Source organism: Malania oleifera, chromosome 2 (genome assembly GCF_029873635.1).
Source record: "Malania oleifera isolate guangnan ecotype guangnan chromosome 2, ASM2987363v1, whole genome shotgun sequence".
Classification (NCBI taxonomy): domain Eukaryota; kingdom Viridiplantae; phylum Streptophyta; class Magnoliopsida; order Santalales; family Ximeniaceae; genus Malania; species Malania oleifera.
Genome location: NC_080418.1, coordinates 149,891,149 through 149,918,140, shown reverse-complemented (window position 1 = coordinate 149,918,140; position 26,992 = coordinate 149,891,149). Strand labels below are relative to the sequence as shown.

At 35.6% G+C, this 26,992-nt stretch overlaps 1 protein-coding gene across 1 annotated transcript in view; it reads left to right on the top strand.

The window, feature by feature from the left end:
* LOC131149753 (pheophytinase, chloroplastic) overlaps positions 1-24,514 on the top strand; it is a 30,981-nt gene extending 6,467 nt beyond the window's left edge. Inside the window, exons 3-8 of the mRNA XM_058100474.1 lie at positions 5,810-6,021; positions 19,195-19,339; positions 19,438-19,510; positions 22,978-23,124; positions 23,241-23,366; positions 24,160-24,514. Coding sequence (XP_057956457.1) covers positions 5,810-6,021; positions 19,195-19,339; positions 19,438-19,510; positions 22,978-23,124; positions 23,241-23,366; positions 24,160-24,252 — 796 coding nt within the window. The 3' untranslated portion in view covers positions 24,253-24,514. The remainder of the gene's footprint in view (positions 1-5,809; positions 6,022-19,194; positions 19,340-19,437; positions 19,511-22,977; positions 23,125-23,240; positions 23,367-24,159) is intronic.
* Positions 24,515-26,992: the final 2,478 nt, after the last annotated feature.

The window sequence follows — 26,992 nt, the reverse complement described above, 5'->3', positions numbered from 1 at the left end:
TCAAACAAGTGCCAATTTCCAGCTTGGGCAACCTCCACTTAATGCAGAAATACCCTCTGGAGGTTTAGGGCCTTTCATGCAAGGGAGACTCAATCTCTATTTGATCAAATTTCATAATGTCACATCTACAAACAACACACACAGCCAGCTGTTTCACATAATTGCAATTCATGCACACACATGCTATGCCATAGCAAACAAGCTAACTTATCCATCTTATGTAAATTTCCCAACTAAACAAAAATATCTAATAATTAGAAAATGATAAATTTAAAATCCTACCTTATTATTATTCGATTCCACGCAAGTTTCTATCCTTCTTCCTCTAACATCCTTTGATTAATAAATGAAAATTAAGAACACCTACCTTGTTATCAGCTTCTCTAATTTATTTTGGGGTTTTTCTAATTTTTTGTATTTTAATCTGATTTTACTGATTTTCTGCAGAGTTTCTCTCTTCCTTGCTCTCTTTCTCTCTCTCTCTCTCTCTCTCTCACATACACACACACACACACACACACACTTGGCTTTAGAGCAAAACTTAATTGCATGTTGTGTTGTTGCTGGTATGCATGGCTCTCCTCTATTTCTGCCCCAAGTTCCCAACTCCTATGGAATTATGTTTTGACATGGACTTTCTAATTTCCTTTCATCTAAACTCTCTTACCACTAATAAATTAAATGAAAGTTCCCATATCAATTAACTTTACTTAATTAATGCACAACATGCTCAGTGTAAACTCATTCAACACAAAAACAAAAGCAACAACCATGCAATTTATGATAATAATTTGAATTTACCATGGGTTAAAGGGTATGGTTATCACAGGAAACAATGTAGGATAGCAGCAGCTTGTAACAAGGGCTTTGCAGTGCTGCTAGCTGTTTGCGACATGTCCCCTCTGGCATCAGCATGCCCCCTCTTTTATTTTTGTTTTTGTTTTTTCCCCCATCTATTTCTGCCAAAACTCATATGTTATTATGTAGCCCATGATTTCATTTCATCTAAACCCCTCCTACCACTAATTAATTAAATGAATTTTCAATTTCAATTAACATAACTTAATTAATGCACAACATGCCTAATATAAACTCATTTAATACAAAAGCAAAAGCAACAATTATTTTAAATTTACCATGGCTTAAAGGGTATGGTTATTACAGGTTGTCGCCCAAGATAATGTATATCAAGCCTTAACACTCCCTTGCATTTGCAGCCCGGTTGCATGTGGATAGCCAAACGAATGATAAATAATCTGCATTACATGGAATAAGATAATTTTTAACCACCACATAATAAACGATGACTCTAAGACTAGAACCTATGACCTTGTGGCAACAATAGTTTCGATACCATGTTAAGAGTAATGTTAAATTGGAAGACCTATACAATGATGGATCTCTCCTTTTATAACATATGCCAAGTACATAACAAAAATCACCTTACTAACTTACCCAGTAACTTACTCTTAATAACACAAAAATGACACACAGCAGCAATGTTAAATAACTAAAGTAAATGGTAATAGTATCTTTGACTGAATTTCCCTTCCCAAACCATCACCCCATCTGAACAGTCTTGCTCACACTTATCCCTTAAGCCTTGGTTCTTGCTATAGGAAACTTGAATCTCTCTACTGCATGAACCCCAAATAAAGGGATCCCCCTGCCCTTATTAGATGGTTGCTCAGACCCATGGCCTGTAAAATTTGCCCCCTAGGCTTCGTCAATGACATTTGGATAATGGGCCTGGTCATTAGAGTGGCGCAACTTGGAAGATTAAGAGCCTTCCTTTTTCCCAAAGAAAAAAAAAAATTCAAGTCTGACCCATAGATGCTATGGTCCTGTTCAAGAGCCTGGCCCAACTTAGATAATAAAGGGACGACTCCTTTGTCAAATAACTGGCTGAAGTCCAAATCAATCAGCTTGCTTCCCAGCTCAATCTTGATCAATTCATCACTTCATCCTCCCCAGGGGAAATCCTGCCCGACTCTTCCCACTTTGCACCCAGCCAAAACTATAGCCGCCCTGACTGTCGGTGTCATTGTCTCTGAATGAGAACCAATGACTTCTGGCACTGAATGCCCAGGATCCTTCAATTGCAACTCACCACTACATCGAGAACCAATCCGCCCTTTCCCTGTAATCACACCCTGGTTCCATAAAAGATTGCTACTACTTACATCCTTCACCTTTGACATTTTTCCCTGCTGCCGCCACCTGACTCCACAGTTGATGATCTCACTGAGTACCTTCATCTTTGCCACCAGCCTCATGACGGGATCCCTAACCAACTCACTGAACTCATTTCCAAAACTTCGCCATCCATCACCTTCAGTACCACCATGGATGAAAACCATATATATATATGTGTGTGTGTGTAACTCGTGTATGCTGGCCTGCACAAATCTCTAATGTAGAGTGAGAAGATGAGAACTAATAATAGGTAAAGGCTATGCTTATTTTTATTTTGTATACATTATACAACAACAAAAACAACAACAAAATCAAGCCTTAAGTTCCACTAGGTGGGGTCGGCTATATGAATCCTTTTCCGCCAATTTATGCGATCATTATATTCAAAATTTTTAAAATTGTTTTACTTAGCATGTTCTACTTATTTTTTTTTAATTTTCTCATCATAAAAATTTTTGTCACGTGCGCATTGCACGTGCTTTTGTGACTTGGTTCTTTAATTTTAGTGTAAAACAATGCACCAACTCATTCCATCCTTGATTGTGAAATTTAAAATAACAATATGCTTTTTTTTTTTTTTCCAGATAAATTTAAGAATCTCTATTTATAATAGTATTGTTGGCAATGTACCTTAGTCTTGGCTGATACTCCTTTATATGCAAGTAGGATGTACTCACACAAACACACACACACACACACACATGAGTAATGAAATGGCAACATCTATAGTTTTACTACAAAATCTGTGATAAGAAATTTTTTTTTAATAATTTGAGCTAATTCTTGGTATCATACTGCTATTTATATGTATTTGGATCCATCCTAAAGGGTGTCCATTGTCTATAAATGCTATAAAAACTAAATATTGTTTTTCCATTCATCATGAGGAGTTTAATTTATCCTTTAACTTAGAGTTTGTGATGGGGCCTATTCAAGATGTTTCCTTCAACTAAATATCTGTGTTGAACTATAAAACAACTAGCCTACCAATGCCATTATGTGTATTAGAGCATATTGCTAGCAATACTTCATATTTGGCAAGACTGCATACCTTGCAATACTCCGTAAAAGGCAATGTTCCAAACCATGATGTCAGCCTACACTTTTTTTTGGCTTGCATATCTAATGTGTGTACTTTTCAGCTGTTAATGTGCTTGAGGAACCGTTTGCAATATAGTTTTGTAGAATTGATGCGTGCTAATTTATATTCTTGCTCATAGACATGGTGTTGTCTCTTGGGATGCGCAAAAGTCAAAATAAGACACTCAAAAGTGAGCTTATTATTTTTCCCTCTATATTGGTGGTGAATTTACCATGAAAAATCAGAGTGATAATTGTGAGGGAGATGCTCATGATCTACCTCTTAAAGAATTATAGAAATTGTTTGATTAACACTTTACCTAGAAGCTTAAGCTATTAGGTTGTGGGGGGCCAACTATGTATATCATGCTTTAATACTTCCCCACACTAGCAGAACAACAGAACATGGAGAGATAAACAAAATGATAAACAACACTTGTTGTAGGAAATAAGATAATTCTTAGCAAACAAATAATAAATGCAGGAAGAAGGCTAGAACCCAGGACCTCCTGGTAACTAGCTATGATATCATGTTAGACTACCACTTTGCCTAGAAGCTTAAGCTATTAAGTTGTGGGCCAACAATTTATGTCAGGCCTTAATAGAAATAATATGGTATACTTAGATTTGCAAGTAAAAGTGGTATTAGATATATGCTTGAGTCGGGAATGTGTAAGGTATTTGTTAAGAAGCCTAAAGTTAGATAATAATGTTGTCTCTAAGAACTTTTCCTCAAGTTATAGTAATCTTGATTGTCAGCAAGTATGATGCTATCGTGGAAAAACACTTTAATACCTATATACAAAAGTAAAGGAGATATTCAAAATTGTAGTAACTATCGTGGAATTAAACTTATGAGTCATACGATGAAACTATGGAAAAGGGTAGTTGAACAAAGATTAAGGTTAGAAACGAAGGTCTCAGAAAATCAAGTTGGTTTTATGCCTGGGAGATCTACCACAGAAGCTATTTATCTTTTAAGAAGATTAATGGAAAAGTTTAGGGAAAAGAAGAGGGACTTGCACATGATATTTATTGACTGATAGGATACCTAGGGAAGTTCTATGGTGGGTTTTAGAAAAAAAAGGTGTATGTAGTAGGTATATTGATGTCATTAAGGATATGTACGATGGAGTAATGACTAGTGTAAGGACTATAGACGGAGAAACTAGAGAATTGCCAATCACCATAGGTGTACATCAAGGATCTGCTTTGAGTCCTTATCCTTTTGCTTTAGTGATGGACCAATTGACTAAGAGTATTCAAAAAGAGGTTCCATGGTATATGTTGTTTGCAGATGATATTATATTAATTGACGGAACTAGGGACGGAGTAGAGACTGAGTTAGAATTATGGAGAGAAGTTTTGAAATTTAGAGACTTTAGGATAAGTAGAAATAAAACAGAATATATGAAATGTAATTTTAGTAATGATAGGAGGAATATTGGAGACAAAGTTAAACCTGATGATGAGGAGATAAATAGCACTTGTAGATTTCGATACCTTGGATCTATTATGCAAGCTAAAGGAGAAATTGAAGATGATGTAATGTAGAGTTAAAGTAGGTTGGGTAAAATGGAGAAGTGCTTCAAGTGTGCTCTGTGATCGTAGAATACCATTAAAATTGAAAGGGAAGTTTTATAGGATAGCTATAAGACCAGCTATGCTATATGGAACGGAATGTTGGGCGACGAAGAAACATAATATCCAAAATGTAAAAGTTGTAGAGATGAGAATGCTTAAATGGATGAGTGGTATAACATTGAAAGATAAATTAAAGAATGAACATATTCGTGGTAAGTTAGGTGTAACTCCTATAGAAGATAAGATAAGGGAGGGACGACTCAGATGGTATGGACACCTTCAATGTAGGCCACATAGTGCACCTGTGAGGAAGAGTGACTTAGTTACTGTGAGGGGCAGTAGAAGGGGTAGGGGTAGACCTAAAATAACTTGGGAGAAGATAGCAAGTAAGGATTTAATATCCTTGAATCTATCAAAAGAAATGGTCCATGATCGCATAAATTGGCAGAAAAGGATTCATATAGTCGACCCCACCAAGTGGGACTAAGGCTTGGTTTTGTTGTTGTTGTTGTATGTATGATGCTAAATTTTGGTCCACATCACATAAAATTTCCCATGCAACGCAAAACAAGTACTCTTATGCTGGATTACAAGGTGGTCCAAATTAATTAAGAACACACATGATACACGGGTACTCTTCCCTTGGGGAATTTTGTTAATGCAACACTCTTAGAAAGTTGAAATACGAATTTGCTACATGTTTTTAACTTTTTAATTAACTAGGAGCTGCTTCAGTTCTTTTTCCAGGGCTGATTTTAGACTTTGAATTCATTTTTCGGTTTCCATATTGCTCTAATTTCTTTCTTTAAATTTCTCACAGTTGCATGCTCAATTTTTTTTTTCTTTTTTCTATTTTTTTTGGATGTGCGTGTTTTGCTGTAATTATTGATTGTTGGAAATCTCCTCTGTTCTCATTCTGTATTTGTGACGCTCTTGTCTTTCTTAACAGTGACCATTGGAGGAAAAATATTCCAATTCTTGCAAAATCACATAGGGTATACTCAATTGATCTTATTGGTTATGGTTACTCAAGCAAACCAAATCCTCGTGAGTTTGGCAAGAACTCCTTTTATACATTTGAGACATGGGCTGCTCAGCTAAATGAATTTTGTATTGATGTGGTTAAAGATGAAGCATTCCTTGTATGCAATTCCATTGGAGGTGACCACCTTTTTAACGTTTTGGTTTATGTGGGATTAATGTTTGGTTATGAGTATTTAATCGATCTCTATGTTGATATTTGACTGCAATACTCAAAACAATGCCATTTATCCAGTCATTTTTTTGGCTGAGTTGTGAGTAGCCATATTGCCATATCTATTAGGAAAATTTTTGGTCATATACTAGAATATTGTTTATAGTAAACGCTAAGGTTGCGTTTGGTTTGGGAATATTCTCAAGATTAGATTAGTTTTCGTTGGTTAGTACTTACAATTAGTTATATAAGAAATTATGTTGTTACCATAAAACAAATAACAGTGTGAAACATTTTATGAGTCCATAATAAGGAATAGAAAAAAAATATCTATTCCCAAATTTCACCATGGGGTGTCTATTCCTTTCTTATTACATGTTGAATGAAATAATTAGGAATATACAAGGAATAACTATTCCCTTGATTCCTAAAATTTAAATTATATTCCATCTTATTCCAATGAATAACTATTCCACTAAACCAAACGAGCTGTAATACTACTGATATTGGCAACTACTTTTACATAGTGTGTAAATTTACTTTTAATAGTTAGAGTATCTTTTTAATTTGAAAATTATCTGCTAATTACACATGAAGTGTGACAAACTTAAAAACATTCCACAAGTGCTGATTATCAGTCTAACATTATTTTATGGGTGATGACATGTATTCTTAACATTTGGGTTGTTAATTTAATATTGCTAATAACTTAAAGAGACATCGGAGTTGTTTTTGCAAAATTTATTGTTAAGATCTGAAGGTTCTGAATTTGTGAATGATTACTTGAATCAATATCTGAATTTGAAGTTTGGGGTTTGAAAATTAGCTGTTCAAATATATGAGTATGTGCATTATACCATTTTAACCCTTTAGTCATGTATGTGTTTATGATATTGAAATAAAATTGTTCGATAAAATTAACATTGTTTTAAATCTTCCACTATTAGATCAACATTAAAATTATTTACCAAAACTAAAAAAAAAAAAAAAAAAAAAAATCAACAATATCAACTGTCAACATATATTGTTTGTCCAGTTTGTGTTTTCTATATATATAAATAGGAAGTGTCTTATTTATATGCAGTAAACCCAACTATATGCTACTGGGCTACATTGCTGAAAACTAACATGGCTGTGTTAATTAAACTGCATGTTGGCATATTATTCAATTCATCCTTGAAGATCGAACCCTTTTATGCAGGAGGGATGCAGGAAAATAGAGAAAACAATAGGAAAATAAATAGAAATTTATAAAAAAAAAAATGAAGACAACTCAATAGGGCTGAATCCTCAATACTCTAATCTGCCCTTTCATGGTTACACATTAAGCCTTTATATAGGATGTCTCCTAATATTAGTTAAGTAAACAATCTCTAGGGATTATGATATCAAACCCTAATTGATGAAACATAATATGAAATCTCTAAAAATTAGACCAACACATTATTGTCAAATATTTGTATAAGAAAATCCTAGATAATCCATAAGGACCATAGATATTCGTAGTGACCCTATATTATGTCTATGCCTACTGTAGACATGAAGTTCTTGCTGAGTGTGATCCCCATCAATTCCCCATGTTGAGAAGAACTTGCCATAGGCAAGGAAAGACGAATGTATTGTTTGGATCTAGCTAATGCAACTCATCCTCAATAACCCATGTGGAGTCCGCACCATCGGTTAACTCCATGATGTATTGTCTATGATCTCCTTGTGTGGATGCAACATGTTTTCCAGTTCTAGGATGCTCTCTGTGATAACCATACCCTTTAGGCCGCGGTAAATTTGAACTACTTTGATAAATTAGCATTACTTGCTTTGTTTTGCATTAAACAAGTTCATACTAGTGATGCTATTCATTATTTGAGTTGTGTTAACTGATTTTGGGAATTCCATTTGACTTATTAGAGGTAGGAGGGGCTTAGATGAAAGCAAATTATGAGGGATATGCTAAGACATAAACAACGTAAGCCTTGGGGGCAAAGAGAGAAAAAAACAGGATGGGGCATGCTAAAACCAGGTGTGACACCTGGCAGCACTACAAACCGGCAGCAGCCACCTCACAGCTCTAAGAACCAGCAGCCGACACCTAGCACACAGATGGCAGCACTGCAGGACCCTTGTTGCCACCAGCTGCTGCGGACCTGCCATGCTTCCAGCATAGAAGGAGACACTTGGAAAACAGCTGGCGGCAAGTAGCTGCTGTCTTGACTCTTGCTGTAAACCTAGAGAGAGAGAGAGAGAGAGAGAGAGAGAGAGAGAGAGAGAGAGAGAGAAGCTGAAAATCAAGGTAGGTATTCTTAATTTTCATTTATTCACCTAGAAATTTTGGGCATTCAAAGGAAATAAGGGTAGAAAACTTCCATAGAGCTGAATCCTAATATGGGAGATTTAAGCTTGCTATTTCTAATTATTTGATATGGCTGCATATATGTTTTCTTTGGTTATCGTAGCAGCATATCTTGTTTAATAGGGAAATTTTCATGTGGTAGATATTCATATTGTAAGGAGATTGTTTTACTTGCTATGGAAAAGCTTGTATATGCATATGTTGAATTGCTATTCTGTGAAATAATTGGCACCGTGTGTTCTTGTGGTTGTGATATTGTGGAATTTGAGCAAGTAGGGATAGTGTCTCCCTTGGCTGAAAGGCCCTAAACTCCATAAGTTATTTCCGTGTTAAGAGTTGGTTGGCCAAGCTAGAATTTGGCACTTGTTTGAGATAAAATGTGCACTTAATTGGGATAGCGCTGTTATGTTGAAAAAAAAAAGTGTAAATGCATGCTATTTGGATGTTTTGTCATGGTAACTTCAGATGAAGAGATTGCTTAGAATAAAGAGTGTGTTCATGCATATTACTTAGAATAAAGAGTGTATTCTGCACCATATGATTGTGCATGCATGTAAGAAATCATGTGTCAGGTAAAGGGGAATTAAGAATGCCTACTGAGCTTGTGGTTGCTTAACCTATTCCTTAATAATTTCGGGTTTGAACTGAAGGAGAGCCCCACTTATTAAGTTCTCCAAGAGACTGCCCTTTTTGATATGCATTACAGATTGGCAGGAAGATGATAGGGATACTAAGCATGTATTTGATTGGCTATTATGTATGTAGACTAGGAAGTGTGAAAAAAAGTTGTATGTGAAGTACAACCCATTGTAAAGAGCTTGTCACTGAAAGTAAAACATTTTTAGTTTCTTTATGAAATATATGTATGTATCTTGTGTTTTCAACAAATATACAACTCTTAATTGGTTTCTAACTTGTTTTCAAAGGACGGTTTAGCCAAATAAATTCTTGCCTAGGCCTAGTGCATCCATCGAATTTTAGATGGAGTCAGGACTGATCATGTGCCAAAAACAGGGATGTGATCATGTGACACTCTCAATATGATTTGTATAAGAGGGTGAAGGAGATGGAAGCACTGAAATTGGAATTGATGAAGAAACCACTCCAGAAGGTGAAATATCTGCATGCACAGCAAGAGGCTCAAAGGTGCCCCAGAAAGGGGTCAAGTCCTCAACATTGAAAATAGGACTAGGGCTCATATTGGATAGTAGTTCAAGTACAAAAGCATTAGGGCCCAAATGATGAAAAATGCGAAAAAACCAGAAACACAGGCATGTAACTTCTTGAAGGAATGCTTGTGGTAATGTTAATGTGCACTATCACATAGTTTCCTAATTCTTTGGTCAGAATTATTGATGGACTTGATAGGACTATTAGATCTCAACTAATGGCTTCTGCTTAGTTTCGACCTAGGCATGGGTATAATGATGATAACAGAAAGAAGGTTAAGCTGATATACCTTCCTATGATGGTAGGTTAGACCCTGCTGCACTCTTAGATTGGCTACAGAGTTAGGGGACTACTTTTGAGTGATATGGTATGACAGATGACATCTGGTTTGTGAAGATGAAAGGCTCTGCTAAGTGATATCGATAGACAATTCAACTTGACTTAGAGCGCACAGGTAGGCCACCCATAGTTCAATGGGAGGAGATGAGGAGTGGATTGTGAGAAAATATGCCCCTACCTATTATAGGAGCCAATTGCTAGACCAATTGTATAATCTTAGGCAAGTAACCGTTAGTGTCGATGATTATATGATTCATTTGAGGAATTGATGTTGCACTGCAAAATTTCTAAGGACTCCATGGACATCGTATTGAAGTTTGTTGGTGGGTTAAGGAATGAGTTGAAGAGAGAGATTTCCTTAAAACATGCTTGGTATTTTAGAGGAGGCTAATCATCAGCATTTGGAGTTAGAGAGATAGAATTGGTGCATACTTTGCTAAAATATTATGTGGTGTCTTGCCCAGGAGCTAGCTAGTACATTGCTTGGACGTCCCTAGATCTATGATGTTAATGCCCATAATTTTGGGCAGGGAACACTTAAATTACATGTTCAAAACATGGTTATCAAAATTGCAATCCAGATCCTAAATCCTACAATTCTATGATCCAGATTCATCCCAATAATCCAGATTGCAACTAAAACTGGAATGTGGTAGAATCGTGATAGAATTGTAATAGGAGCGGAGGAATTGTAGAATTGGGATCCCATGCAGGATCATACTGGTTCTACTTTGTCGCCTGGATTGGCTTTCTTCTCTTTTTGGGCTTTCAATGATAAGGCTCAATACATATTTTTATTGGCCCAAAGGCCCCAAAAAGTTTACGTTTGCTGCAGAAGAAGCTTGTTTGGCCCAAATCTTCAAAAACTAGAGCAAAATAGTTCCCCATTGATCAGAAGATTTAGGCATTCGGCATCTGACTTCTCTCCTTCAATACTTCAGTCCTCCTTGAAGTTCAGCAGTCAGCACTTGATTTCTCTCCTGTTCTTGGTGTTTGATCAGCATGTAGCTTCTTTCTTTGGAGTTCAACAACCAGAGAGTCCTCCATCTGGTGTTCAATAGGCAGCAGCCAGCTCTAGCCTCTAGATTCTAAACACAGAGCCTAGTTTCTTTCATTGGAGTGTGACTACCTGAGAGCTCTCCATCTGGTGTTGGATCAGTTGCAAACAAGCACAGATAGGGATCATGCTCAGCAAGAACTTCGTGTCTACTGTAGGCAGAGACATGATATAGGGTCTTTATGAATATCTAGGGTCTTTATGATTATCTTTGGTTGTGTGATACAAATATTTGATGACAATTATGTGTTGGTCTAATTTTTAAGGATTTCATATTATGTTTCATTAATTAAGATTTGTTATTAAATTCCTAGAGATTGTTTACTTAATTAGTGTTAAAGCTTGATATACATTGTTAGCCCACAACCTAATAGCTTAAGCTTTTAGGTAAAGTGATAATCTAACATGGTATTAGAGCTAGTTAGTCCTGAGTTCCAGTCTTGTTGCCCACATTTATTGTGTGGTATTTAAAAAATTATTGTATTCCCTATAATAGGTGATATTATTGTGTCTTTATCTCTCCATGTGCTGTCGTGTGGGGAAGTGTTAACGTGGCCCACAACCTAACAGGCTAACAACTTAAGATTTTAGGTGAAATGGTAATTTAATAGTATTAGGAGAAAGCCTACATAAAGGTTTGATTTGTAACCATGAAGGGCAGATTGGAATATTGAGCATTCAGCACTATTGGTCTTGTATTCATTTTCTTTTTTCTTTTGATTTCTTGTTTATTTTCCTATTATTTTCTCTATTTTCCTGCATCCCTCTCTTGTGCCATTTGGTTGTGCACCACCCTTTAATCCCTTCTCTGCATTCTTGCCATTACACACCCATTAATTGAAACTCCATGAATCAAATAGTCAACTCAGACTTACACACTCCACACAATCAACTCTTTAATCTCATTACCTTTGGAACTCCATTATACCCATTACCCTAAAGTCCTCCAACACTATAATTGTGAGAGAGCTCTAGATTATGTAAGAATACAGGCAACAAAAGCAATCTTGAAATAAAATGAAGTCAACAAAACAAGCTCATTTATTGTGGTTTGGTCAAAGGCTACTTCACCATTATAACTCCCCCAATAATAAGAATTATTACAATTATTTGATTCAATAATTTCTTTCACTAACCGGAATCCTAAACACGCAAAAAACCCTCACAAATTCTTACTATGGTTATCTATAATTATCATTGACCAAAAAAATATAGTCGTGCCAAAGGCACGTGCATCCCCTAAAAGCAAAGATGGTGTGCCACAACTTAAACAATTATTCAACCCAAAGCAAAACACAAACTTCCAAGAGGCTTAATCTTTAACGCTTACACCTTGCATCCTGAGTTAAAATGGCTTGCCTTTTGCATTGGTCAATGCCATGTTTACATGTTTGGTTGGGGTGACCAATTTTTGGCTTGTTATCCATATAGATTTTTGTTTTGTAATGACTAAGAGGATGTTTTTCCAATAAATCATAGGAGGTATTTGTTAGGCCGATCTTGGATTATTTTCTTCTTATTTTGGATTTTTCTAGTGTTAGGTGGCGACTCACTCCATTTTGGTTTTGAAGAAATGTGGTTTTCACATTGTTATTTTTTCGTTGCTTGTGGAGGAATCTTGGCTGAATTAGTCGTGACGGATGGGAGGGTTTTGGATTTATGAAGAGAGGTTGAAAGCTCTAATTGTAGCCTTGAAAAGTTGGAATAAGGAGGTCTTTGGTGATGTGGAGGTGAGGAAGTTTACTATTTTGAAGGAAATGGAGGATATTGATCATTTGGAGGATTTGGGCAATCTAATTTGGCTTATAGGAGAGTGTCTCTTAAGAACAATTTGGGGTTTTGTTGTTGAAGGAGATGAGTTGGAGACAAAACTGGTAGGTACATAGAATGACCAATGGCAGATGCAAGAGGAATGTGATTAAAGAGTTGGAATTTGATGGTGATGTTGTTGTTAGGAATTTAGATGTCATTGAAGTGGAGATTATTGGTTAATGTAGAAATATTTTTGAGGAAAATATTTGTTGTCCTGAGGGGTTGGATTGGTGTGTCCCATTTCCTTTGATAAGTCAGTCTGGTTGAAGAAGCCATTTGTGGTGCAAAGGATGAGGTGAAAGCACGGTGTTTAGCTTGATTGGGATAAAATGTCGGGGGTTGATGGTTTTAATTTAGTTTTCTTTCAAAGATGTTGGGTATGTGGTTAATGTTGACTCGATGAAAGTGTGTCAGGAGTTTTTTGTTAATGAGGCGATTCCTAAATGTATGAACTCTACTTTTATCAATTTAATTCCTAAAGGTAATTGCTCTGTTAGGTTTAGTTATATCCAATCTATTAGGTTGACAATGAGTGTTTATAAGGTTATTGCTAAGGTCCTTGCTGATATGGCGTGGGAAGTGATAAGGGGTGCCATTTCTAGTTCTTAAGCTGGTTTTTGTGGGTGGGAGATGCATTTTGGAATTTGTGATTGTGGCTAATGAGTTTGTGGAAGATTTTAGGAGAAGTAGAAAGAAATGTTTAATCCTTAAGGGATATTTTGAAACGGCCAATAATGATAGGTTGCTTTGTTGTCCCCCCCCCCCCCCCTCTTTTTTTAGGAGAAGTAGAAAGAAATGTTTTTTTTATTTTTTATTTTATTTTAATTTTTAGTCTTTTGCAAAAGGGCTTTAATAGGAAGGGTTTTGGTTGAAAATGGTGAGGCTGGATTGGGGTTTGTATTCTTCTTCTTGTTTTTTTTTTCAGTGATTACTAGTGGTGAACCAAAAATTTGGGTTTCAGCTTATAGGGGTGTGAGACAAGGGAATCCTTACTCTTATTTTTTGTTTATTCTAGTTGCATATGTTGTGAATAGAATGATTGAGAGGGTGATGTATATGGGTTTTGTTTAGGGTATTGCTATAGGGAGGGATGGGACGATTGTCTTACCCCTGCAGTGTTGCTTATGACACTATTTTTCTCGCGTGGTGGTAGTATTTTTTTATTTTTATTTTTATTTTTTGGGGTAATGTTCTTACTGTTTTCTGTTTTAAAGGTGTTTTGAGTTAGTTTCAGAGCTTAAGATTAATATGAGTAAGTGTGGGTTAGCTCCTATTGTTCTAAGTCCATAAGTGACCTCTATGTTTACTGCTCCCGTGGGTTGTGCGATCCTTGAGTGGGCTTTGACTTATTAGGTGTTCCTTTAGGTGGGAATCTTCATGCTAAAAGGTTTAGAGATCTTGTGACTGCTAAGGTTTCTAAACATCTTGATGGAGGGGGGGGGGGGGGGGCATGTTCTTTTCTTTGGGAGGTTGTATTCGGTTATTCGAGGCTTGTCCTTAATTCCCCTTTATTTTTTTCCCCTTGTATAAGGTTTTGGTAGAAGCTTGCTTAGAGATTGGAGAGGATTATGAGAGATTTTCTTTGTTAGTTGTGTGTGAGAGGAGGGACCATCTTGTGAGTTGGGAGGTTATTTGTATGGATTGTAGGGTCCAAGGAGGGGGGGGGGGGGGGGAGGAGGCTTGGGTCTCGATAATTTAGTGTCTTAAAATATTGGTCTAGTGGGTAAGTGATTATGGTGTTTTTTTTTTTTGGAAATTAAGTTCCTTTGGCATATGGTAATTAAAAGAAAATTTGGACTGCAAGAGAATGGTAGGATGCTAATATTGCAACGATAATTTTTTTGTCTGAAAGTTCGGGGAAATTTATTTTGTAGCTATCTCCTTTTTCCTCTTCTTGCACCAAATATGAAGCAGGAGATGGTTGTAACGTTTGTCTTTGAAGCAATTTTTAGTTGGGGAATTATGCTTTTCAGTTACTTTTTACTCTCACTTTTGTCTTACTTTGCATCATGTGTCACCTATTTATTCTTTCTTATTACTGATAGTATTTTTGTTTCTTTGAGACTTGTTTTTTAGGAAGCTTAAGGTAGGGATATGAAGGAGCTTTACTCACTCTCTAGTTTATTGGATTTTTATTTGTATTCTTATTGTGGTGATGCTACTATTTGGGATTTGGATACTTCTAACGCTATTTCTTGTAAGTCCTTTTATTCTCATCGAACTTGGTCTAGGGGGGGATTCTTGAAAGGTAAGGAGAGTTTGTGTTGTACTTGTACACAAGTAGTGGATGTTCTAAAGAGGGCCAAATTGGAGAATCAGGCAATTATGAAGAAGCTCAGGCATGGATAGGGGCATGTGAAGGGATTTGACAGCCGAAGGGATTTCGTGAGTTAATGGTAATATGAAGGTAGGGTTAAAACACTTGAAGAATGATATTTATAGGGGAAAGAAAAACAGGTGTGAGATGTTATCCTCGAATAAGAGATGCTATATTACGTCTCAACTAATGAGAAAGTGATACATTGTTGGCCCAATAAAATAGTGACATATGGTTAGGGTGAGAGAAAAGAAAAAGGAACACATAAAAAAAATAACATGCAGGGGATGGCAAGATGGTTTTGAGTCCATGAAGCCATGATTGTCTCGAACATCCCCAAGACAGGTAGAAACCACGCAACATGTCTCTGTGACCAATTTCATAATCTGGGCAAAACGGTAATTTCATGCAGTTATGCTCGCTCTTCTCAATTTTTCTGTCTTTCTGATCAAATGCAGAAAGCTAAAGTTCCTTCAAAGGTAAATGTTATTGTTTGTACAATTGTTCTCAACAGAGTAAACACCAACAAAAAAGGAAAAAAACTGAAATATGAGATTTATTCGTAAAATTAGAATCAATGAAGTAAAGTTGGTGTTAAAAACGATGAAAACTCAAAAATCTATAGGATTGGATAACATCCCAATTGAAGTTTGGAAATGTTTAGGGGATATTGGAAGTGTATGGTTAACAAATCTTTTCAACACTATATTAAAACCAAGAGAATGCCGGAGGAGTGGAGGAAAAGCACAAACCTTTATGCAAAAACAACTATGGAATCAAACTTATGAGTTGTAGATGAAACTCTAGGAAAGGGTACTTTAAAGAACAAAGGTTAGAAATGAGGGTCTCAAAAAATAAGTTTGGTCTTATGCTTGGGAAGTCGACAACATAAGCTAGTCATCTTCTAAGAGAGTTACTGGACAAGTTTAGGGAAAATAAGAGGGACTTGCATATGGTTTTTATTGATCTCAAAAAAGCATGTGATAAAGTACCTAGGGAAGTCCTTTGATGGGTATCGAAAAAGAAGGGAGTATGCAGTAGATATATTGAGGCCGTTAAGGATATGTATGACAAAGTAATGATCAATGTTAGGCTAAAGGAGGAGAGCCTAAAGAATTTCCAATGATAGTAGGGGTACATCAAGGTTCTATGTTGAGTCCATACCTTCTCGCTTTAGTGATTGATGAACTCACTAGGAGTATCCAAAAGGAATCCCATGGTGTATGTTGCTTGCTATTTGCAGATGATATTGTTCTAATTGATGAAACTAGGAGTGGAGTAAAATATATGTTAGAAATATGGAGAAAAACTTTAGAGTCTAGCGGCGTTAGAATTAGTAGAAACGAGACAGAATATATGAAATGTTACTTCAACACCGTAAGAGGGAATATTAGAGATAAGATTAAAATTAATAATCAAGAAATTAATAGCACTAAAAAATTTTGATACCTCGGATCTATCATACAAACGGAGCGAGAGATCAAAGAGGGTGTAATACATAGAGTTAAAACATATTAGGTAAAATGATGGAGTGTTTTAGGCATGTTGTCTAATCATAAAATACCCTTAAATTTAAAAGGAAAGTTTTATAGGACGGTTATAAGACCCATCATGCTATATGGAACATAAACTATTAAGAAACAACTTATTCAAAAGTAAAAGTTGCACAAATGCAAATGCTAAGGTGGATCAGTGGTATAATTTAAAAGGGGGTGAATAGACTCTTTTGCATATTTTTGATTTTCTCTACAAAATATAAAATCTTGGCAAGATCCAAATGATTATATCACAATATATAGAACATAAACTATGCACTAGTTATAAATTAAAGAGTATAGGGAAGAAAAGCTTGACAAACGATATTGACAAGGTTCAGCCCCTTGCTTACATCCACGCCTCGAGACACACTCAAGGATTCTCAATCTACTATCACAATCTCTTTCATCGGTGGAGAAACCTTTACACCACAAGGGAACCAATCCCTATGCTCACACAGAGCCTTTCAGCAAGGGTCACAAAAGAACCCTTGCAATTCGGTTCACCAAGAACCTTCACACGGGAACAAATTCTTTTTGCTCACACAGAGCCCAAACAAGGGAACCAATCCCTTAAACACTTGGTTCACAAAGAACCCTTACAAGATGAATATGAATTACAACAACAATGCTCCTTGAATGAGCTAATATTTGATACAATGAAAACCTCAAACAATTCTCTCAAAGTAATGAATCACTTAAAGAGTAAGAGAGATGTTGAGCACAAATGTGCTGAACTAAAATGTAGTGTGCTTGGAAATGATATGTAATTACTAAATTAATGTTAAACAAGTCTTTGGACTTGTATTTGTAGGAAAATTGAACTACTAGCCGTTTTATGGCTATTGACTTTATAAAATAATTAAACACTTTGAAAACTAGTCGTTTATAGCCGTTGGGTTTAGAATCCCAATGCAAACCGTTGATGAATTCCCCAAACCGTCGACGGTTTCCCATGAAACCGTGTACGGTTTCATTCAGGCCAAATTCCTTTTAACTCTCTACTTGAAACCATCAACGCACCTGGGCCAAACCTTCGATGGTTTGCCCTGTTTCTTCATTAACTTGATTTTAAGGTGCATGAATGAGGTTTTAACCCAACCGGGACCAAGTCTATAAAAGATTACAATACTAAGATGATTTAAAACTTGTCCCATATTAAAACACATTTGAGTATAGGATATTTTTATCAAACTCTTTGTTTTGTCTTTGAAAACCATGAGTCTTAAACTTATGACTTAGTGAAATCCTATGTACTTTTATGGCCTAGTATGCACATGCAATTTGCTTAACTCTTTTTCAATAAACATGCATGAAATAATACTACAAGAGTTGCAACAGTTTCTACTTCAAACACTCCCCATCATATTATGAATTTACATTTGATTTATTGGATGTGCTTGAGTTCTTCCGATTGATTGTTCACTTTGATCTTTCCTACTCGATTGTCTACTCAATCTTTGCCTATGAGAATGTTCGCTTGATCTTTGCACTAAAACTCGTATCTGTGTGATTTCGCCACTTTTACCCGCCACAACTTAGTATGCAAAGATTAGTTTAACTTAGAACCACTAATGGGTTGTTATCATCAAAATACGACAATTAGGATCATGTAGAAGATAAGATAAGAGATGGGCAACTTAGATGGTTTGGGCATTTGAAATGTAGGCCAAGTAGTTTTCGAGTGAGGAGGACTTAGCTAGTTATTGTTAATGGTAGTAGAAGGGGTAGAGGTAGACCTAAAATAACTTGAAATGAAGTAGTGAGAAAGGATCTAATAGCTCTTAAGGTAGCTGAGGAAAATGCCCTGGATCATGTAAATGGTAGAAAAGGATTCATATAATTGACCTTATCTTGTCGTATTTTTTTTCTTCACTTTGATGTGGGTTTTCACTATAAGGTGTTCTGGCAGTGTGACTTTCTTTGATATCCAGTCGATGGGTTGGCTTTGTTAGCTTAATTTATTTATTTTTATCTATTCGTATTGTATTTGATTCTTTTGTTTCTATTTTTACATCTGATTGTTTTGAGGATTTCTCATACCTTAATCAATTTCTTTTGTCATAAAGAAAAAAAGGGTTTGCATTAGATCTTTGCCTTTAAAACGTGATTCTTGTTCTCTGGGTTTATTTATGTTCCCTTCCCTACAAATAATAAATAAATATATCCTGCATTTGCTTCAGTTGTTTAATACTCACGACCTGGACTCATATTGTCATAAAATTAGCAATGTTCTTAGATCATATATTAAATAAATGACACACAATAAAGAACCCATCAAATTAACTGTTCTAGCTTGGGATATCTTGTTGTATACAAACTTCGTTATTTTCATCTTTAATTTTTACCTGAATTCACACTTTATTGTTTAGGTTGCAGACCCTGTCTAATTATGACAGATTTCAATTATAACATGATATATAGGTGATTCACAACACCACTCATACAGAGAATTCAGAATTTATGTTTGTGCACACCTACGTGTGTGTGCTTGCATGCATTTGACATTTTGTTGTTTAGATAGGTTTGGACTTAATATATTTTTCTGTCTTTGCATAGGACTTGTTGGTCTTCAGGCAGCTGTTATGGAGCCAAATATATGTAAGGGCATTATTCTTCTAAACATATCACTTCGGATGCTTCATATAAAGAAGCAGCCTTGGTACGGAAGACCCTTGATCAGATCATTCCAGAATTTTCTGAGGTAGAAATTGGTTTTATGGTTTCTTTCTTTGAACTTAAGGGTTCAAAACATGTATGCTTAGGATTTAAGATAGCCAAGCGGTTGTTGGGCTGTGGCAGGAATACTGCTGTGGGAAAATATTTTTACAAAACTGTTGCTACACCAGAGTCTGTGAGGAGTATTCTTTGCCAGGTATATCTCTATAACAACATGGAAATGTTGCCCTTCTCAAGTGATGGCACTTCTTACATCAAGGCTTGCAACAGAAAGAAGGATAAAAAGGTGTTGCAGAAAAATGAATTTGTAAACCAATGGTACTAACCAGCACCATTGCAACTGTCAATAGTAAATAGAAAAGAGGGAAATCAGGCAAGGAGAAACATGAAGAGTATAGGAAGAGATGGGTGAAAAGTTGCATCTTTCATCCTCAATTTTTAGTTGACACAGATGAGAGATTACAATAAAATCTCAAACTAATTACTTAGTCATGGCATTCTCCTTCAAGCTGGAGAATTTATATAATGTGTCTAGTTTGTTATGAATACAACTAACTCAATAGTCTATAGCCCCCTAAAGGTTTGGTAAATAAATTTGCTAATTGCTCTGTCAATGTGACATGTGATGTACAAATCACTTTCAATTTCAATTCTTCCTTACTTTTGGCATCCAACGATACCATGCTTTGTGACTTTTGTCCTCTAATGGAATGCTAGGTTAAATGCAATATGAATGGCAGCTTGTTGTCACACATCATATTCATAGGCTGAGGACGTTCAAACCAAAGCTCTTCCAGCTCATGCTTCAACTGTTCCAACTCATGAGTAGTATGTGCCATGACTCTGACTTGTGCACAATCTAGCTCCAAAATTATGCCTCTTACCCTTCCAAGATAGAAGGATACCTCCAACAACTGTACAATGTTCAGTAGTTGACCACCAATCAATTGGAGATCCATCCCAATTTATATCAGTGATACCGTAATTCTTATACAGTAACCCACATCCTGGTGCATCTATGAGATACCTCAAAATGTGCATGACCACGTCTCAGTGACTAGTTTTTGGAGCGACCAAGAATTGACTGACTACACGTACTGCAAAGGCCATATCATGACAATTAGATAGTTCAATTTTTCCCAGCCAACATTCCTCTATATTGCTCTGGATCAGTTTATTTCCCCTGATTTGGTAAAGGTTTTAGATCTTAGCATCCTTGTGTTACGTAGTAAATCAAGCGCATTTCACTGGGACAACACAATGCCCTGTTGTGCATGGCAACCTCAATACCCTACAAAATACCTTTGTTCACCTAAATCCTTTGGTTTGGAACTTTCCCTGTAAAAACTCATTTAAATAGTAGATTCCTTTGTTATCTTCTCCTGCATTCACGTTTCATCTACTTACACAATCTTCAAGTTTTTAACCAGCATTGGAATGTTGATAAAGCACTGAATAATCCACTCCACATGCTGAAAAACAAACAGCATTACATCAATAAAATTTCCTAACAATGCCCCGAGAGATTGCTTAAGATCACACACAGATTCCTTCAATTGTTGACTTCCCTTGAGCAACAAACCCTGGCGGTTGCTGCATATAAGCCTCGCCTTGAAGTTACCAGGCAAACAAGCATTCTTGACATCTAATCTAATTGATGTGGGGACCATTACGGTATAGTAGCAAGGATGCAAACAATCTAAAAAGTGTAATTTTCATACATGGGAAAACATATCAGAATAATCATGCCTAGGCTTAACTGCTTAAGTGTACGCTTCTGCAATAAACAAGCTTTCATCACAATAGATTTCCTAGGAGCATATCTGATGTATCAGCTGGTGTAAAGCAAGCATTTCTTCTTATGTGGTTGCCTTCCATTCAGAATGAGGTAAAACGTACAAAACAGAAACAAAAGATGAAGAGTTGACGAAGGATTTGTAGGAAGGGCTCAAATATGTTTGTAATTCTTTATAACGGGAGGAATATCCAAGTCGGGTGACAAAGGAGAATGGATGGGGAAAGCCAGATCTTGGGATGAGGGAACAATTGGTTGTAGGTTCTAGTCTCTCTAGTGTTTTGAGGGGGTCGGGGAGTTGTTGGCTCTTTCTCTTTCCTTCCTCGGGGTAGAGTGTAAGATGTGCGAATATGTGCTGGCATTTCAATAAAATTAGTTAAGCCACTCTTGATGACCATTGCTTTTAGGAGAGTCGGCAGCCTAATGATATAACACAATGTTCTTCTGAGACTGGAAAAGGCAGTATACTTTAATGCTGCTCAAATAATTTAAAAGATTTGCATGACATGATTGAATTGGACTTAGAAGAAAAGTGAGATGTAATTTTTTGAAGTTATGGTTGGAAGATGTTCATGGTGATGCTTATGTGACTCTCTGTGGGATAATAGCATCATAAATGTACCATCATTGTACAAATTCTAAGGCTGGTACTGGTACTGCCAATGCCAGTTAAAGAAGTTTTAATTTGTGCTGTGAGATTAGTTGCTTGAAGGTTACAAAGTTATGTCTAAATTTTGAACAGAAGAAATGATAGATACTTAAATTCTGGTTGAATGAGAAAGAATCTCATGGGGCAACATTGGAGTGAATTTAAGGGAAAACAGAAAGTAGACTGCACCCCTGCCCCCACCACCCACATTTATATTCAAAAAATAGGGGGACCCAGTGAATTTAAGGGAAAACAGAAAGTAACCCCCTCTTTATATTCAAAGCCTTTTCTGGTACTGATTGTGTGGGTGCACATGCACATCATTCCTGTAAGAGTTTTGGATGATAGCAAAGTGCCTAGCATTGGGAGTGTTAGAGAAGTAAGACACAACAAGATATAGAATTTGGGAGTGTGCCTGTCAGCATGTGTACAATTATTTTCTTGAACTCTTTTCATATTTTAATTGATTTTGATTATTATAATTGGATGGCTTATATCAGTGTGTTGTTTATGATGGAAAAAGGCACTAAAAGTGAAGAAGATTCAATTAATCCTCCAGCAGGATGGATGCTTATTTTTACAGTTTGAGCTCCAAATCTTATTGCTTTTGCTAGATTATATGTTTGAAGTTGATGTGCAAGATGCTGTAGTGTTTGAACTCAAAAGCAACACTTTTAAGGACATGTGTAATGATGAAGATTGAGCTTCAAAAATAAAGAGCCTTTGGCAGATGCAGAGAGGCATGCCGATTTATAAACCTATACTTACTAGGCGTTATTATTTTTAAATTTTTTCTTCTGAAAAAAGGGTGTGGAATTCCTTCTAAATTAGTTTTTAGAACTTTTTATGATTCTAGTTGTTTGAACTTTTTTCATTTTTAGCATGATGAATTATATGTACGAGAGCTTAAGTTTGTCTTGAGCTATTTTTGAGCTGTGTGGTTTGTCGCTGTGGGAGTGAAATTCTTTCATGGCAGGTGAAAGGTTGTATCAATATTGTAAGAAGTGTCGAATTGTGGTTTGGTAGTGGAAGTCTTTTGCTGGCATAGGAGGCTTTTCTACTAAGCTAGAAAAAATAATGGGTCAAGTATCACAGAGAAATTTAGTATTAGTATTATACTAGGATAACACTTGGCATTGAGAAAGTATCTTGATAAGAAAAGAACAAATCCAATTACATGTCATCTGTGTCGACTGGTTCTGATATTTTGCATTTTCAGTGTTACCATGACACTTCCCAGGTGACAGAAGAACTAGTTCAGAAGATCCTTCTTCCAGGACTTGAGCCTGGTGCTGCAGAAGTGTTTCTTGAGTTCATTTGCTACTCAGAGGGACCTCTTCCTGAGGAACTGCTGCCTCACGTGAAGGTGAGTTCTGTAACTTTGCCAGTTAGCCTTAATGTGCAAAAACTTATTCCTGCTGATGAAATGCTGCTTGTGATGACATGTATTTGTGCTGCATCTTCTATTTTCTCTTTTTACAGTGCCCTGTTTTGGTAGTATGGGGTGATAAGGATCCATGGGAACCCATTGAGCTTGGAAGAGCATATGAAAATTTTGATTCTGTTGAGGACTTCGTTGTCCTCCCTGATGTTGGCCACTGCCCTCAGGTCTCTCTCTTTCTCTCTCATACTACACTGGACTTTGTTGTTTGTATAGTATGAGTAGCATTTATGCTATGTTTAGTTCACTAAATGGAATAGGGTGAGAATAGAATTGCCATTGTAAAGGGATGTTACAATTGACAGTAAAAAAGGCACTGTTATTCTAAGGCAAATGTCCATACAGAAGTTGGTGTTATCCAACCAAATAGAATTGCATGGGAATAGACATTCCTGTAGTGAAGTTTGGGAGTAGTCGTTCCGTGTCTATTCCGTATTGGCTTTGATAACATCAACTTTTGTACTTTCCTTAAAATAACACGTTCTTTCTTATAGGCTACTATATTTCATGTCTATCTCATATTGGTTGGAATAACATCAACTTTTGCATATTGTCTCAAGATAACACAGCCTTCTTATAGATTATTATATTTCATTACAATGGCTTGTTCTACTCCCATCCTATTCCATTCAGCAAAATGAATGTTGGCTAAATCAAAATTTTAGGACAATTAAAGGGAACTGGGTGTTTGCCATTTGTATTATGCATTAAATTAGTTTTCGGAATGGTATTTGACTTGAGTTATTGGAGTCATGCATGTGCCGAAATTAGGCACGGAATGAGATTCTGTAAATGCAAAACTGGATGCACTCCAAACTCAATTTGTGGATGAAATTTTCCTTTTCCCATCTGCAGCAACAAAAATCAGTAATTTTGTGAAGATATTAACCCTTTGATTGCTTTGTGATTGTGATGACAATATCACGACATGATTATGACTATTCCTTAATTTGTATGAAGGATGAGGTACCTCATCTTGTGAACCCGCTTGTTCAGTCTTTTGTGGCTCGGCATGCTACTCCGGAAGCTACTGTTTCTGCAAAAACCATATGATAAAGCTCCGTCGGTTTGAAATCTTTTTCAAGTTTCTCTTCTCAACGCCATTGCACATTAGATGCGACTTCTCATCCACTGGAAGTATTGTACTCAGCTTTGAATTTTGATAAGATATTGCATTTCAGTGTCATGATTCTTCATCTTGGAAATCCAAAACTTGTGCCTGTCAACTGTATTTGCTAACTTCTGTGCATGACTTCACTCTTTGTAAACTCCACCCTACTAAACTTCTTCATGTAATACCAAATCAATTTTTCCATTGATCTTCTTAGGCTAATCCTCGTATGCAGAATCCAAGCCATGGTTCTGTGTTATTTATTGATGTCTTGGTTGAGCTTTGATCAATTTATGTTGTTATTTTTATTTCTACTTAAAATGGTGTCAATTTTTTGTTGGATTAGTTTTTCAATGCCTACTTGATTGACCTTAATCGTTCTAAGTTCCCTGTACAAAGACCGTTCGGTTTGATTCTTAAATTGTACATGCCTGACTTGCACCTCTATTTGGAATTTTACGCCAGTAGGTTTTTGTTTGGATTAGGACTGTCCATGCTTTTTGTAAAGGGAAAAAAAATAATTATGTCCTGTTTGACTTATGGAGTGAAATGGGATGAGAACAGCATAGTTATTTCCAAGACCATAGTAGTTTACAAAAGAAATTGATGCTATTCCAACCAACATGGAATAGTTTGGGATTAGATATTTCTATATTTAGGAATCATTAGTCCTAGTCAAAGAAGGTCCGAATGGCATCATTTTTTTTTTTTAATTTTAAATTTTCACTTGCTTTAGGATAACTTTAACCTTTTTATGAACTATATATTGCCTTATATTATTTCAAACACCTGTCAGTCCTCAGTGATAATTTATGATATACAAGATGACATTATTTGGATACCGAATACTTTGGATTATTCCATAGACTAAAGGTCATTGTTTTATTTTTATTCCTTATGCTTGCTAGGTTTGATTTTTCCTCATTAGATGCAATAATTAAAACCCATAATGTTGCTCTGTCAATCAGTCATGCCATCAATCATCCACATTTCTAACTTGGAAGAGTTAAAAACAATGGGGAATTGGAATTGGAGGAACATGAAAAATGGGAGTTGGCTTTTTGTCCTTCTTGCACTTCCTTTGTCTCCTTCCGATAGACTTCTAGTGCACAACACCACTAATTATTAAGTAGTTCACACATCAAACAGTAGACAGAGCTGTATTCGAGTTGCATCGGGGCAGAGTTGGTTGAAATGGGAATTCTATTTTATTTGAAAATTTTAAGTTAAGAACTTTAATTGAATTCAAAGTTGACTTTGATTACGGGTTTTAAATATTTGTATGTTTGGAATGTATAATATGAAGAACTGCAGAAAGTGTGATTAGGCTTGTGAATATTATTAAAAGCTCAATTTCTCAAGCTATTTGAGCAATTCAAATTCGATTTGAATTCAAATAAAGTCTAATCGAATTGATTTATGGAGCAAGCTGGTTTCAACTTACATTACTTGGTGTTTTAATGCAGAATGGCATAAACATTATTCATTGAAGAGCTAGAAGCAGCCATGGGCAGCCGCCGCTGGCGGCTTCATATTATATAAAAATGTTTAATAAATAAGAGTAAAGACAGATTAGATTGAACAGATGGTCGACTTCTTTTCAATGTATAGTCCGTTGGGAAGTTGAAGGATGTTTTCAAGGAAAGAAAAATATAGAAGAATTTTTTTCTAATATTTGGTTATCAAGAAAGAAAGTAAAAACTATACTAAATCTATAAATAAAATTTTAATTTTACATATCATTGACATATAGTTCTTTCTTAATTTTTAATCATTGAAACAAGTTTCATTTTTGATTGTATTTACAGAATGTTTGGATCAATGATTTTACTCGGAAAGGAAAAGAAAGAGGAAATTAATTTTTCATTGTATTTGCCTTCTATATTAAAGACTAAAGAAAATAAAAATTTATTTTAATATGATTAAAATTATGAAAAAGTAAAACATTAATGATGTATAGAGTTAAAATATTTTTCATAGGTTTGGTTTATTTTTTATATTTATATTTATATTATTTTTTAGTAATTAAATATAAAAATGTGAATTTTTTATATTTTTCTTTTTTTAGTAATTTTTAAATTCCAAACGGAGCCTTAATAAAGAAGGAAAATATAAGGGCAAATGAATTTCCTCTTTATTTTTTCTTTTCTGTTTTCAAATAAAAAATTCTTGATCCAAATGAGCCCTATTATCTCTTTTAATTATTCCAAGTTGTTCTCGCCCTCGCGCGCGCACACACACACACACACACACACATGCGCGCGCGCACACACATAGACACACACACACACACACGTTAAAAACACTAATTTCTTTAGGGTCCGTTCGGATGAATGATTTTACTTGGAGAAAGAAAAAAAAAAAAGGAAATAAGGGGAAAGTTTATTTTTCCTTATATGTTTTTTATTTATTAAATACTATAAAAAATAAAAGTTTATTTTAATATATCTCAAAGTTAAGAAAAATTAAATATTTATAATGTGTAAAATTAAAGTCCTTTTTTCATAGATTTGGTATATATATTCTTTTTTTTTTTTTAATTTTCTTTAATAATCAAACATGAGGATGTGGATTCTTAGATACTTTCCTTTTATTTTCCTAATATTTTTCAAGTTCCAAATGGAGTCTTAAGATTTGGTGCAAGATGTGGATTTTTTTTTTTTTACAGATTTTAAAATTTAT